The sequence below is a fragment of the Perca fluviatilis genome, chromosome 22 (assembly GCF_010015445.1).
Source record: "Perca fluviatilis chromosome 22, GENO_Pfluv_1.0, whole genome shotgun sequence".
Lineage (NCBI taxonomy): Eukaryota > Metazoa > Chordata > Actinopteri > Perciformes > Percidae > Perca > Perca fluviatilis.
The window spans coordinates 15,592,756-15,608,907 of record NC_053133.1 but is presented as its reverse complement, the minus strand read 5'-3'; the positions used below and the strand labels follow the sequence as shown (position 1 = coordinate 15,608,907).

Sequence of the window (16,152 nt, the reverse complement as noted above, 5' to 3'; positions counted from 1 at the left end):
GCATGGATAGGAAGTGTATAGAAGCAAATATGTCACTTATCTTAAATACACCAGCTTCTGGGAGTCTAATGGATTAATGACTGGAAGTAATTCATTCAAATTCAGATGAGGTCACACACTGAAGTGTGCAGATGCAAGTTACGTTCATACTTAAATTAAAGTTAATCATCCACTGTAGTTGTTGCTTCAAAACATGGCAAATGCCCACTCAAATGGAGTCTGTCTTACCTCACACACTGACACACACAAATGGAAACAGTGACCTACATAGGGCGGAAAGGCCAGTGTCCAATTATAACACACACACACACACACACAGTCCCAGGGCTATGGACTCTCCCGCCTAAAAGTGTCCTATCCATGCTGTGCTGGGTGTCTTCGGAGGATGGGGGGAGTAGAGGGGGAGGAAGGGTAACATGGTGCCTGCCAGATGACTGCTCTGTCAGCCCAATAATGGGCTGCCATCTGCTGTCTAGAATATACAAAGGCAAACAGTGTGTGTGTGTGTGTGTGTGTGTGTGTGTGTGTGTGTGTGTGTGTGTGTGTGTGTGTGTGTGTGTGTGTGTGTGTGTGTGTGTTGCTTGTTGGGTGTGTGCTCAGAAGAGGAAGGCAGGGGAGGTTTGGTCGGACGCCTGCAGTCTCTGTTTCATGTCTTCAGTGTACAAGGTGGACAGGAAAATGAATACACACCTTACTTAGTCCAATAATGGCTAACTCAAGGACTGGAGCTGTAGAGGGTGCCAGACCTGTACTGGATACTAAAAATGGGTGGTGCACTATGGCGTGTCAAGTTTTACAGTATATTTAATTAAAAGATGAAAAATGTAATTCATTTTTAATAAATCTCCCAATAACAGCTTTGTACATTTAACAAGTCTAGTCTGCATACAACCTGTATGTCTTTTCATGTCAATAAGTCACTATCTTCCCTTAAATACATGCATGGAGCATAAGGTGGAGTAGCTGCTGCCATTAACCAATTAAGTGGCAAAAGGTCCCTGACATCTTTCAACTCTTAGTGCGGGTCACTCAAGAACAAAAGACCATCTTGTATAAGAATGAAAGCGAAGGGAGGACAGATTGATTAAGTGGACATGGCGTGCATGCGGCGCCTGTGAGTTTATGTGCACATTGTTTGTATGCATGTGCGCTGATGCTCCTTCAGCATAAGGCAAGACGTCACGTCCTTTGCCTCCCTCCATTTGGGGGGCAATTGAGTGAATGGGCCCGTAAAACCAACAGCCCCGAGGACAAAGGAGTCCGGGGGCATTAAGTCATGGGTGAGTGGGCCCCTTTAGGGCCAGCAGCTGACCCTGTGGAGAGGCCTCTTGTTCTGGTGGAGGGGGCTCGTGTCCCTGGACCCCAGGCCAAGTTGACAGTATCCCAACATATACATACACACATGACAGGGGGTTCAGCTTAAACCACTCTATCAGGTGTCAACCCCACACACAAAAAAATTCACCCGCATGGCCGCCAACTCCACCTGGGGAAAAGTGACACTATGATTAAAGGTGGAGAATTGGGATTTTCCTCAAGACATTGGCTTTCAAGGAATTCATTTTTTGGCAAGAGCTTTAGAGGCTGCTATGCCTGCTGTGAGCATGTCAGAAAAAACTAAAGGATCATAAGAAATCTTTATTATGTGGGAAATACCATGTAACCTATACTAATTTGTGCAGGGGCACTTGGCAGAGAGAGAAAAGTTCCGCTTTAAAAAACAAGAATGTGGACATATAAAATTCTAAATGCCATAGATGTCATGCAACATATGCATTTATTTTTCCAAATTAAGTACATGGTTACAAAGACAGTTGGCAGGATTTCTATGGTACCTTGTTATAATTTCAACTGAAAAATGCTACAAAAATACAGAGCGAGTGTTACATTTGTGATTCACCTTGTCCTTGTCAATTAAAGCAAAGTCCAGCATCTTGTGTATTGCTCATGCATAACTACAGTAGTATATAACAGTGGCTACTATCCTGTATATGTACTTAATTCCCTCAAAACCTATGATGTTACATGGCCAAATATTGTTAACATACAAACATATTAACCTGGATTTAACAAATGGAATGTACAAACACAAGTCAAACAGAACATATAATGCAATTATATACAGATTAGACACATCTCAGCCACCAGAAACAATGTCTTATGTGGAGATTACTCTACTTTCAGTTTCAGATTTGTGTATTGTATACTCCTGATCTTTCCACTTGATCTCCCTGACAAGATTCCCTTCTTATTCTCACTCAAATGCAGGATAATCCAGATTATACCTAATGCTGGATCCGCTAATGCCGATAATACAAAGAAGACCATTTATAGCTGTAGTGTTAACTTCACCAGATTATAGACTGTTTCAGGATGGTTAAAAATGACATGAATCAGCCTGTTAACATGGAAGCATAGTGCAGTACATTTCTTTAGAATCACACCCAAATCCGTGCATATCTACAATACATTTTAAGCACTTTGTTCTAACGCAGTGTCAGATAATGAGTGAGCAGGTAGGGGTTTGGGGTCTTGCTCAACGGCATTTCAGCAGGATACAAGGTTGTTGCGACACTGGCTGCTGCAGGGATCAAATTTGGCCGTTTTTGCCATCTGTCTAAAAACGTTTCAAGTAAGGCTTCAATGTAGTGTATTTAAGCACACATTTCTGCAGCAGAACAGGAGGAAAGTTAAAATCAAGCAGCAGGATCGTAATGTCAGCATTCATTACAAAACAAGGAGACAAATGTCTAACACACACACACACACACACAAAATAAAATAAAATAAAAAGGACAAGAGCTACATCATCAGAATGAACAAACATTTAAATTAAATGATGAATAAAAAGTGCAATTTGTCTATGATTAGAAGTCGGAGATGGAGTCCTGCTACCTAATAGCAAAGAACATATTTGAATCAAAGGAAAACCATGTCCTATCTATAGGTTACAAGATCACACATACAACTACACAATGATTATTTGCTAGATCTTGCCTGATCAGGAAAAAAATAAAAATAAAAAATGAACGTATATAATTAGTGGCAGTGCATGTTCTTCTAACTTGGAGTAATGAATCTGAATGGTAGCCCAATCCTGATTTTGAAAAACAATAAAATTCTTCAATAATTTCTCTTAAATGTTTTTTTAAAGAAATAAATAAATTAGTAGAAATTAAATAAATAAAACCTACAGCCTTCACGTAAAAAGTAAATCCTTCTCGACCAAATGCTTGTTGTAGAACGCTGATGAAATGAAAACTGGTCAGTCAAAGCAATGCTGTCTTTTCATTTTCTGTGACAGAGAGAACTGTTTGAGAGCAAGTGAGGGTTTTTAGGCTGTTTTGTCAGCGAAGTTAAACTTCTTAAAATGGTGTCCGATTTATATTAATATCTAAGCTTTAGAGCTGTCAGATAATAAATAAAACAAACAAAAATAAACATTAAAAGGTACCCTTCCATTTTTGAGGTTCTTACACATGTACATTGCAATGAAATACATTCAACCAATGTCTTGACAGACACTATGGCCACGGAAAGGAAACGTGTTACCATCACAAGTGCTATCCAGTTTGCCCTTAAAATACTGCTGCTTTCTCAGCAGCAAAATCATCTCAGTAGTGCAATACTGACAGTTTCTTATTTCCATCCTCAAAAACTTCACATCACCGTAGATAGGCATTCAGCAATGTAACACTGCCGTCACAAAAAAAACACGTAACTGCATTTTTGTTTCTCTAATATCAAAGCGATGGTTGACATTACTGTATATGCTGTAATGTATTTGTCAAGTTAGAAACCCATGGTGTGATTTAAAAAATTCATGGGTGTCAATAAAAAGCTAGAATTTATGCACGTACAGTACGTGGTTTTTATCTGACAACAGCAATGGGGCAGTTTAGCAAAACAAGCTGGAGGAGATACACAATTTGTAGAGTTACATTATAAAATGTTTTTCTTTCTTGTCATTTAAACAATATATTAACAATATAAAACTCAGAGTAGTTTATATTGTAATAAACACTCTATTTCTACAGCCTACTTTATGTGCAGGTTGTTTCAACATTACGGACTAGTGCAGAAAGAAATTCTAGTCTTTTCATATCTGTACAAAACTGCTTACGTTGCCAGGTTGTGTGTATTCTAAAGGAAAATACAGGCCAACCCTATACACAAGAAACTACTTGGGACAGTGACCTACAAATGTGTTGAAAACAAAACCAGTAGCCATGCCTTTTTGTGGACGTCCTTGGCAGTGCATTTCTGCTTTAAAATAAAACATAAAATAATTTGTCTTCACTGGATTGTCTCTTACAGGATTCAGTGGAGGTTTTAGTCGTTGGATCGGTGTAGTAGTGTTGCCTGCACAGCGAGGGGACGGCTTTAAAGCACAAGGGCCCTTGAGGTAGAGCCAGATGACGCGTAAGGGTTCAGGTACTGACGGGCCTGTTCTGTCATGATCAGCTGGTCCTCTGTCTTCCCATAAACCACTGCTTCCCACTCACTCACCTGCAGACAAGGCAACCAACGATTACCAATGGTTGCCAAAGTAGCTTACACTCTCATCAATGGTTTTATTTAAAGACTCTTTACGTACCTGTACAGAGGCGTGTTTTGGTGCTTTGTGGGAGGCAAGAAGCTTCTTCATCCGGGGGCTAGTAAGGTGATGAGGATAAACGGGGACTAAAGAACGGCTACACTCCTCTTGCTCAGGGATTGGGCTGCCCAGTGAAGAGCCCGTCAGTAGACTATCATCTGGCATCTGCAATGTGAGGTTGACAGTAGCTACATCAACAATACATAGAAATGACGATTCTGAACTTAATTCATGTACAAAACAGCATTTTAAAGTGATATCTACTATTACCAACAATTCTAAATGTTAACATTTGGCCATTACTCAAATATCCAGAAGCTGCCCAAGAATGCGTATGCAACAACACTACATTCCAAATTCATACACTTACTGTATGCACACACAAACCAGTTTTCCAGTACAACCACACCTCACTACTAGCCTCTGAGTAGCTCTTTGGGTTTACAGTTTACTACTCCTTTACATATCAGTGGTAGTTAATGAGTTAGTTTTCTCAGTTAGCTACAGGGTTTTAACCAGTGATTTGAAACTAGTATTGTGACTTACTTGTGCGTTGTTGAGTTGCTCTTGAAAGAGTTGGACATTTAGGCAGTCTTTCCCCCAGGGGTCTAGCACAAGAGACTTGCGCACCTTTCTAGCTGGGCCATCAATCTGAAATCAAAGGACCAAGATACAAATTACAGTAAATGCTGTAGTTCTATATAGGGTAGAGCTATACAGTTTTGTTTAAGTACTACAATTGAGCTCAGCAAAAACTTTTAACGTTTGTGTATCTTTAAGTGTTTGTTTCTTCAAATAACAGAGAGCAGGTTAGTATATTTCAATAATTAAAGAAAATGTACATGCTACACATACATTATGTTTCCATGCTCTGTAGTCTGGCTGCACGTCTGCTTTGTTAAAGATGTCTGCACCAGTCTCTTGCTTCAGAACTTCTCGAATGTCTTCTTCTAGAAATGCCAACGACTGTGGCTGAAAAACACAAACACACACATAAATACAACGACAAGATCGTACAGCCATATACTGTAAAAACAAAATTGAGACAACGTTATCATAAATAAAAGATAAATAAAAGTGTGAAAACATACAGGTAAAATGCACACAGCCAAATTTGACTTGTTACCTCCATCTTCAGTGGCCCGTGCATTTTCTCCTGGGCAGCCAAAGCATTTTTGAAGGGAGTCGGTGTCCTCGGGGTTGGAATCATGACAGTTTTACGGAATTTGGGGGTCCGCGAACTATAAAGTTGACAGAGAATATTACACATTGAGTACTCTCCTCCTAACAATCTGATTAAATTAAGATTTATTTTGGAAAATTCCCACAAAGCATAGCAAACTTCTGGCTTTCATGCCAGCTCTTGTGGGAATACCTTTACATATTTATTTACCCATCATTCTCTTTCTGGTGCTTCGGTGTGCTTTCTTTGTGGAGCGGCGTGTTGAGGAGACACCTTTGGCCACACACGGGAGTTGAGGTGAGGGCGGGGTTATCCAGATTCAGATGCTCCGCCCCTGATATGTTGCAGTACTGGGGAAACAGACAGAAAAGGCACATTCACCACATGACTAATGCAACCTCAGTACCTCAACTCTAGGAGGAAGTAGTCAGTTGAAGCGAAGATTAGGGTGTGTGAAAAAAGAAAAACAGATGTCATTTACTCGTGATGGGGTGAATGGCAGTGACTTTGTGGGTGTTTTCTTGGGAGAATTTGAGATATTTTCCAAGAAGGAGGAGCAGGTCCTGTCACACAAAGGAGACGGTTCCCCCCTCTCTCTTCTCCTCCTCCTCCCAATGGATGCCTGGGTGGGTTTGGATGAGTTGATAGGAGTCAGGGAGGTGACACTGCCCAGACCAAATGAAGCACAGTTCTTATTGTGACCAGAGATGGCAGTCGGAGTGTTGACAGTGTAGCCCATTGAATTGTCAATCGTCCTCTCTTGCAGGAGAGTGGTGTAGCCTGCCTGGTTGTGCCTGGGTGGTGTCGCTGTCTCCGACAAGTCGAAACTGGCCACATCGCTCCATACAACAGGGTCCTGCAGAGCAAAACACATCTACAGGATATCTTTAATACATTCATGACTTTGTTCAACATATTCATACTAAAATGTATTTGTTCTCTGTTGCGTTCCTTCGGTTACTCACTGAGTCAATGAGCTCCATGGTTTCTGCAAATTCTGGTATGGTCTGCAGGGTAGAGAGCACAGTGCTGGCCTCTACAGCCAGGAACTTGCTGGGGGAGACAGGAAGCTGTGGTGGAGGTCCTTGGGGGATTTGAGGGCCCCTCCAGGGCCTCCTCTCCGCCTGCTCCTCTAGGCTGCTGCTACTTGTAGTCAATGTGTCATCTGACACACTGTCAGACCAGTACTGCTCCAAACTCTAAGGGGGCAGGATGAGAGAATACTGGTGTTACATCTCTGGCTCCAGCAACAGATTTGTGTCTAAATTAATGGTGTGAAAATTGGTAGATGTCAACTAAAATTATTCTAAATTTGCATCAGTTTTGAAATGATCTGTGACTAAGAAAAATGTGGAAAACACTGTTGTGAAGAATGACACATTACAAGAATGGAGTGAATTAAATGTGAAAACAGTGTCAGGGAGGAACAGAATAGGAAGAGAAGAGACAGAGGAGAGTGCTTGGTTCAAACTGCTGGCTGAGAGTGGGCTAGGGGTGAGGACTAGAGGGGATGAAGGAGCAGGTTCATGTTTGGAAAGATGGTAATGGGGGAGGGGGGAAGGTAGGGCGGCTACCAAGCACAGCTACAGGCCAGTCTGAATGAGTAGCGAGATGGGGAAGGTAGTTACTATAGCAACACTAAAGAAAATCAGGATACAGACACGCATACATGTGTGCCATTCTCTTTTCCACATGTATACACTGCAAAAAGTCCATTTGGTCTAAGGAAGTCTTCAAATCTTCTTTTCCTTAAAGCAAGGAAAAGTCCACTGAGGAGATGGGATTTGAGAATTTTCTATAAACAAGTGTTAAGTGTAAAGGGGAGAAAATATCACCTGGTTCAAGAAAATTCATAATAGTCTCTCGTAATCTCACTTTGATTTGATTTTAAGACTCAATGTTTAATTAGATAATACATTTAATGTTGAAATGACTTTTTACAGTGTATGTTGGCTACAAACACACGCAGGCTATGCTGGCTAAGTATGCAAACACACATTCCGAGTGTGTTCTTACACGTGGACCTCTGCACTGCACTTGTCGTTGGACTTCATTCTCTGCTGACATAAGCAGCAGCTCAAGCTCCTTAATTCTTTGCTCTCTGTCAGGATCATCCAGGCAGGATGGCTGAAATAAACAAACGTCAGGGAGGAGAGGTTGAGAGGACAGGAGGAAAAAGGAAGAAGTTAAGAAAACCAGACAAAAAAAAAAAAACCAAACAGATTTAACACATAAATTATTTACAGGAGCATTTGAGATTTTGAATGTTAGGTGAAAAAAGACATTCAAGTGCTTGATTTGAAGTCCAGAGTTAGGGATTACAAAGATAATTACAGAAAGTCCAGAAAATAAAGAGTGTGACAAGTTTTCCCAATAGCAGGCGAAGAAATACACAAAGACTCACCGATATGAAGCCAGAATTATCGGGAAGACCTTCCATCAAGTGTCTACTGTGAGGATCATGAGGAAATCCCCCCATCTAAAATGCAAAGAATCATACTTAAATAAAAAGTTATCAAGAAATCAAAACACCTTATGGTATGGAGTGTAGAAGGGAAGTGGACCTGGTTGGGTTCCGGTATAGGCAGGGGACTGTGATCACAGTGCTGGGGCTCTGTTAGAGTTGGAGGGCACGACCTGTGGTGGCGTCTCTTCCCTCCAGCGTGAAAGGAGGTGAAACTCCTGCTGCCATCTTGCAGGTAGCCTTCATGCTCCACCTTCCTCCTCATGGTGGAGTTCCAGTGGTTCTTGATGGAGTTGTCCGTCCTGTTGGAGAAAAGATCAGTAATATTTGAGCAAATTACATTGTTTCATGACTCAAACTGGAAGTGGAGATGTGCAATGTGTGAACAAGATTATATTACCGTCCAGGAAGAAGCTTGGAGATCTCTGCCCAGCGGTTGCCAAGGCGTTTGTGGGCCTCATAGATGATTCGGTCCTCTTCCTGAGTCCATGAAGACTTCTTCACCTCTGGGTTAAGGTGGTTGTGCCACCGTTCACGGCACTGTTTTCCAATCCTCCCCTGGAGGTGCTTGGCGATCACAGACCAACGCTTGGGGCCATACTTGTGTACCAGGTCAATAACCTGCACAAATGTCCCCAAAGGAAAGATATTTAGATACTTTATTCATCCCAAGGGAAATTTTAGGCATCCAGTAGCTTAGACAAACATAACACAACAAACACACATACACACATATATCTCACATAAATAAAAATCACTCACAGAAATTTAAATAGTTAACAATTTGTGAACTGATTGCAAAGGTCTGGTATGGACTGACCATGTGATGCAATGACCATAATAAGATGCTATGGTAGAGTGTGTGCAATGGTGGTAGTGCAAAGTGAACAGTGAAATAGCTTATTATTATAAAATATTAACAGAACAACATATAACAGGGAATACGTTATAAGATGTAGATGTTATGACCACAGTCCAGATTGTGTAGGAGGGCTAATATAGCCTATAAGACAGTCAGGTGTACAGCAGACAAAGTGATATAATGGTAGGGGCTGAGAGAGACAGGCTCATGCTGAAAAGTCCATTTCTCCCCTCCCCTTTTGTGTGGTATTGGAGAGTTGGATGGCCCTGGGGACAAAGGACCTCCTCAACCTGTCTGTTGAGCATGACAGTGACAGAAGTCTGCCACTGAACATGCTCCTCTGTTTAATTAATGTGCTGTGTAGTGGGTGGTGGTCATTGTCCATGATCGCCAGCATCCTACTCATGGCGCGTTACTCTGCAGTTGCTGTAAGTAGTAGTAGGCTGTATTTATTTCTTTGTAATAAGAAATGTATGTCATAACTTTTATTTTATTAATGGCTCGAGTAGGGCCCTAATTGGATTCATTCAAGTTCAACTACAAGCTTGTATAAAGAGGAAAATCACATTGCTCTACTTTTATCATTGATAGCCAACAGCAGCAGCAGTGTTCAAAAAGCTTTGCCTGTGGCAACAGCAGCAGCACAGTTTGTTTGACTGTTTCTGTCAAGGCTGAAAAATGTTATGATGTCATCGTTGGCAGCAAAGGCTGTTATCAATAGGTCTGTATTTCTGTTATGATGCCAAGATTTTGGAGGAATGAGGCGCCATTCTTTACATTCTTGAAGAATCGTGGTCCATTTAAGGAATGCATTGTTCATCTTTGAGCTGGGGAAGATTTTACAGCTTCACTCTGTACAAAGAAGGGCTGGCTGGGCTCAAAACTAGTGACTAAGAGAGAGAGTCTGTGTTTTATTAGGGATGAAGTAGTGGAGCATTTACTTTGCAAAAAAAAAGAGAAACAGAAGCTAAGGAAAGAAAGTTTTTTGCGGGAAGTATGTTTGCACAACGGCACAGCCCTGTTAGCCTGAAGGTAAAAAATACATTGCATATTGTAGCATTTGTTGTTTGCATTGTGTTCTTCTTTTTCTTTGTCTCCCCTATCATTTACCAATTTTGTCATCTGCTTTATATCCAAGCACAGGAAACTCCCAGCTCCTCTTACCTTTTGATCCTCCTCTTTTGTCCAGGGTCCTTTCACCAGCTCTGGGTTGAGCACCTTCTGCCAGCGGTGCTGACACTGACCATCTGTCCTCCCCTGTGACAGAGCACAACACATCATTACACCACACCACTACACAGTTACATCTACTCCTGACAGCTGCCTCTGCACCCATGACTTACCATCACTGCTAAAAACATCCCATTGAGGAACGATGTTAATTATGAGATTACTATAAATGGTTTGGGTGGTCATTAAGTGTTAGAATGGAAAGAGATGGACCAATATGGCATAAAGCAGCAAGATACTACTCTCTTAATATTCTAATAAGTTTTGCCTGGATTTCATTACACAGTAAATACAGACACATTACATTCCATACTTACTGGAAAAACGTTAGCTATTAGTTTCCAGGATTCAGTTCCATGCTGCTCTACAAGTTTTTTCAGCTTTTCATCCTGAAAAGGGGAGGAAAAAAAAGAGACCTCCTAAGGAACTTCCGTCATCCACATTAACACGCTGTCGACTTTCATCATAGTATTTAATAAAATAACAGCAGTGACTAATAATGTACTCCTGTGGAGCACACGCTTAAACAAGTTCGAATTTGCAAGAAGATGAAATACAAATCGCATGTGGTACAAAGTCCCCATTTTACTCACATAACCTACAAAAGCCCCTTACGTCCAGACCTCACATGTGCCTCTGATAAACTTACCTCATCTCGGGACCATTTTACTTTACACAGGGTCTTTTTATCTTTGCTCTTCTCTTTATTCTCTTGGTCTGTGGAGTGTGGCTCTTCATCCTCATCATTGCTATAAATACACAGGGCAAATGTGGAAGGGGAGTAAAAGAAGAGCATATTTTGTTAGAGGAGCCAAAACTTTTCTTTATGAGGTCAATGACTGTATACAGGAACAGTGATATGAATATAGTATTGGTATTGCATAGAAATCACTATTTTTCTATCAGTACCGAATGTATTCAAATGCTTAGTAAAAATTTATCCAGATTAGTTATAAAAATATATGCTTAGGCAAATGTAAACATGCAAAGCTCTCTGCTTGTAAATGATATCCTTTGCCACTGGTTCATGGTAAAGGAGTAGTAGGGAAATGTGCAAGAAGATTAACTATTACGTGTACATAGGCTCAGCTTTGAGTCGATTTTTCAAATTAATATTTCAAGTTAACTAGCTTCGGTTCCTTTCTGTAATGCATGCACAAAGAAGTGTGGAAAAAGATGTGGCCACTGATGACTAATCACTGTAACCATTATTCAGCATATAATATATGATATGCATAAGACTACAGCAAGAAAGTATATATATATATATATATATAGAAATAATTGTAAATATTACAAATTTACTAAATGTTAATCAATAGTCTGCTCTGCTTTCATTCTAACGACTATGCTGATTCAAATAAGCTATAAGGGAATAGATAAACAATCAGATGATTAATTAAATAAATAATGTATAATGATGGATTGAATAGAAATGGGTTTGTCAGAATAAAAAGTAAAGAAACAACTTGTGCTTATACGTGACTGCATACAAGAACATGAAATTCCTCTCTGCTCACACAAGAAGTTGGCAGGTAGCACTGTACTTCTGTTATGTGTTCCCATAAAACTTGCTGCTGGGCAACACTTTCTTTGTGGTACTGGAGAGTGGAGAAGAGTTTGATAATAGAGGAGATATTAAGTCACTGGTTCCTGAGAGCTGTTACTATGAAGCAGACCTTTCCGATCATGCATGCACTTAACTAAACACAAACGGTCTTGTATCAGACTGTGCATGAAAGGTCTTCTTCAGGATGGAAACTTGAACATGGCAATTGAATTTTGGCGTGGCCTGATTCCCTCTCAAGAGCAAAGAGAAGTGGGAAAGTGAGTCTGGACCTATGGCTGAACAGGAAGGAGGGGAGTAACAAGGGGTGGAGGAAAGGGGCGATCCCACATCAACAGGCTCTTTCACCTCCAGAGGTGTGTGAGTGTGTGTGAGATGGAGAAGGCGGTGCACTGGGGTGTGGTCAGGGGAATGCAAAGCCCTAACGGTCCAGTTGTTCAAAAAGTTAAAAAAAAAAAACAGGCAGACTATATAACCTCTTTGCACTTGGAGAAATAACAACATATTGAAATGTAGTATCAGCTGTAGGCCTCCGTAGCAGTAAAACAAATAGACAACAATGTACCAAACATTACATTGTCAGAGTTTGCTGCATTAAGTAATATTTCATCAGTCATAAACAGTTCATAGGATATTGTAAAATACAGGATTTGTATTCCACAGGTCAAAACCTGAGCTGTTCATATTGTGAGAGAAAAGAGCCACCCATCTCTCACCAGAGGGGAACACAAGGATGGGATATGTGATAGGAATGAGATACAAACAAGTCAATGGTTAGTTCAAGCTTAATGCCGAAAATAATGAAAAAATACTAATCAAAATTTCCCACAGCCTATTGTCACATCTTCAAATAGCTTGTTTTGTTAAACCAAAAAACCAAAAGATTTATTTTACAATGAGATAAAAATGAGAATAGCAGAAAATCCTCACATTTGATAAGCTGGAACCAGTAAGTGTTAATAATATATAAATGATAGGATAAATGACTAAAATAATTTCTTGATTATCAAACTTGTTGGCAATGTTGATAAACTAATCAATCAATTCACTTATCGTATTAGCACTAACTGTGTGTTTTTAATATGAATAATAATAATAATAATAATAATAATAACACTTAATTGCAAATAATGTGTACCTGGCTGTTGATGAATGTAAATAATCAATGCGCTGCTACATTGGTCACTTTAATTTAACAGGCCAGTAACTTATCAAGTCTAATCACAAACCAACACATCTGGTTGTTTTCTCAGGTACTTTTTGGCACTGGGTTTTTGAAACTCAAAGTGCTCTAAGAAGAAGAAATGATAGCAAATCTTAATATATATACACACACACACACACACACACACACATATATATATATATATATATATACACACACACACACACACACACACACACACACATACACATATATATATATATATGATACAGCTGTAAATGTGTGTTTTTTTGTCTTCTCATTAACAGAAAACAATATCTTACCAGTTATATTGATTGCAAGTTAACTAATCTCAAGTGATTTCAAGTGATGTGTGTCCAAGGATGCTGCTGTTGCATAACTGCTGTTTGACAATGGGCTGCACGCCTCCCATGCATAGCAAACATATTATGCAGTCTAGTATACTGTGTTATTCCAACACTATTAAGAAAACAACAGCTACTGGGCGAGGTAAGTTATTAACCATTATCATATATTTATTACTGGTACTGGTACTTTATCAGTTAACGTTACCATTCATAAATCTCTTTGGTGGACCTCGTTACAGTATGACTGCGCAGGTGCACATTCAGTGTACGTTATGCTTTCAAATATGAAACTAGCAGTGTGACACAGACCAGGACAGTGGTATCATCACCTATTTGATGTTATCTTTACTAACAGTGCATAGAGGCACTGGAGACAGTGGGCAAACAGATCTTCATAATCAAACAGCGCTGCATTAGTATTGCTGGCACTGACTCACCTGCGTGGTTTCACGTTGTCCATGACAGTTGGTAGGATGATTGAACCTTTTCAAAGATGAACCTGTGGTTTGGCAGCTGTCTAAAATTCCACATTAATATATGTTTATCCATAGAAATCGCTGTAAGTCATCGCTGGTTTCTTCTGAGACGCAGCCGCATCTAGCTAGCAGTATTCGGCTAGCCAGTGAGCTAACTTAATGTACAGTCCATAACATTACGCTCTTTCTGGAAAAGCCTTAACGTTACTCTCTGTCGATAACATCTTTCCAAAGAAAAAACGTCACTGTCTTCTTCTGTGAAGTGTTTTTGAAAAGTCAATATCGCAACATAAAAAGCCGATATTAAGTAGAAGAGACTAAGAAGTTAACGCTACTTGCATTACTCGCTGCTGTCCGTGCTTTTTCTATCTTTCTTGTGTCTACCAGTGGTCGCTACTTCATTTGGCGTTATGATTTTTGTCCATCCCGCCGATTCTCGCGCCCAGCCCACTGCGCAGGCGGCCTCGCTCCTGATTGGTTTATAAACTGGGCTATGAAAAGAGGAGTCGGTACTCGAAACTTATAGGGCAGACATGAGGCGAGACTCGTGTGTAATTGGTTAGCAATTTGAGGAGGCGGGCGTTGAGTCAGACAACTGTACTGTCACCTTCTGCAGCAGAATGGATCTTTTCATCAAGGCAGTAGTGTGGCTCCAAGAGGGGTGCGGGGACTTTCGGGGGCCCTTCAGGGGGTTCCCAGCCCCATAATTTTACTGGAAGCAAGCGCGATTAATCCAATCTCTAATTTTGTCCATGTAATCCACAGTGCTGAGATGTTATTTTGTGTTAATATTTGACAACACATATTCATAGAAGCAGATATCGCACATGGAATATAGCTTATTTTTTACCGGATGGTGCACACTGTGCATGCCACCTTAGGCTGTTTCATAAGGCCAAGGTTTTTGAATTTAGGCTACATTACATCATTGTGGTTCCTTGTAAGGGAAATTATGATGATGATTCCCAATTGGGTAGGCTAATATTTGAGAAGATCGAGATCTTGAGATCCATGCAGAAGTTATAGACAATATAGACAGCATTCAAACTCTTACATAGATAATAACACAATATTTCTTTTGACAGATAGGTCTTGCATTTTAACAGTGCACTCTGCAGCTCCTTTAATTTGTGTTTTGCTGACACCTTGTGGACATCTGCACTGTGTATTGTTTTCATGCATATCAGGCCAAAATGACTATATTTAGGCTACCACTGAAAATGTGTTCTGTTCAAATGTTACATAACGTTCACATGGTGCACTATTCGTTTTAATTCATCACAACATCTCTGGTTATTATTCGTCTGCGCAGCTCCAAGCAGGTAGGTTGACTCGGGACATAGCCTTTTTTTATGGGATGTGGTGCAATGCGTCTGTATGGATTTTGACTAGGCCTACTAATAATGTTAAACAGAGTTCAACACCGGAAGTTCAAAACCATATTTCTTATTTTTCGTTGGTCAAAATTATGAAGCACCTAATAATTCTGAGATATTATCTCAAACGTGTCACTTGTAATTCATTCATTATCAATTAATGTTGTATAATCACTGTGTCATCATTCTAAGGTATTCCGTAGTTCTAAATCCATTCATTTATTTTTCTGGCGGTAAAGGTAGGATGTGGACGATTTTTTTGGATATTAGGCATGTCGTCTTTATACCTGTAGGTGACACTGTTTAACTATTTCACTTATCAATGTTGTCAATCCTGAGTCAGCTGTGTTAAGCCCACCAAAATAAGGCCGGAAATTACTTACTATGCTTCTAAAAAATAAAAGCACAATTTATGTCAATTCAAAACAAGTAATTACATTAAAGGTGCAATATGTAATACTAACAGCTAGCGTTTAAAATAGTTACTGCAGTCCAAATTCAAAATACTGGAGAGAGTGGTCCCCCGACCCCACCTCCCCAGACTCAAAGTTCACTGGTTGCCAGGTTGAGAATGCAGCATCCAACAATGTTGCTAGACGCTAGTCTCATAGCCAGACATTACTCCACAGCGTAGCAGAGAAGCTAACGTTAGATGCTGGCTGTCTTGACTGTCATAAAAGCCTGTGCTCACGTGGAGCTCTGTACCTGACTGACACACACACACTTTTTAAAATTACTGCAACAACCGTTGAAACACCACTACCTCGCTGTCCTCTCTACTGACAGACAAACTTTCTTGAAATAAAATGACTCACCGTTGGTCAGCTACAGCCGCTGAACACACTACAAGGTTTCTTGCCAAAG

The 16,152-nt window shown here is 40.2% G+C and overlaps 1 protein-coding gene across 3 annotated transcripts; it reads right to left on the bottom strand.

Moving 5' to 3' along the window:
- Window positions 1-1,760: 1,760 nt before the first annotated feature.
- Window positions 1,761-14,386, bottom strand: mybl1 (v-myb avian myeloblastosis viral oncogene homolog-like 1). 3 transcript variants are annotated; one of them, XM_039790899.1, is made up of 16 exons: window positions 13,874-14,386; window positions 10,986-11,085; window positions 10,654-10,725; window positions 10,271-10,363; window positions 8,645-8,865; window positions 8,345-8,546; window positions 8,185-8,259; window positions 7,797-7,907; window positions 6,746-6,979; window positions 6,262-6,654; window positions 5,991-6,130; window positions 5,724-5,838; window positions 5,453-5,569; window positions 5,144-5,248; window positions 4,598-4,762; window positions 1,761-4,509 (listed from the first exon to the last, which is right to left on the bottom strand). In XM_039790899.1, the coding sequence occupies exons 1-16, from the start codon at window positions 13,894-13,896 to the stop codon at window positions 4,384-4,386; spliced, it is 2,292 nt and encodes a 763-aa protein (XP_039646833.1). In that variant the 5' UTR covers window positions 13,897-14,386; the 3' UTR covers window positions 1,761-4,383. The 3 variants fall into 3 exon arrangements, with proteins under 3 accessions (XP_039646833.1, XP_039646834.1, XP_039646835.1); XM_039790900.1 differs by having other exon boundaries at window positions 6,262-6,636; XM_039790901.1 differs by lacking the exon at window positions 7,797-7,907.
- Between the last annotated feature and the right edge of the window lie 1,766 nt (window positions 14,387-16,152).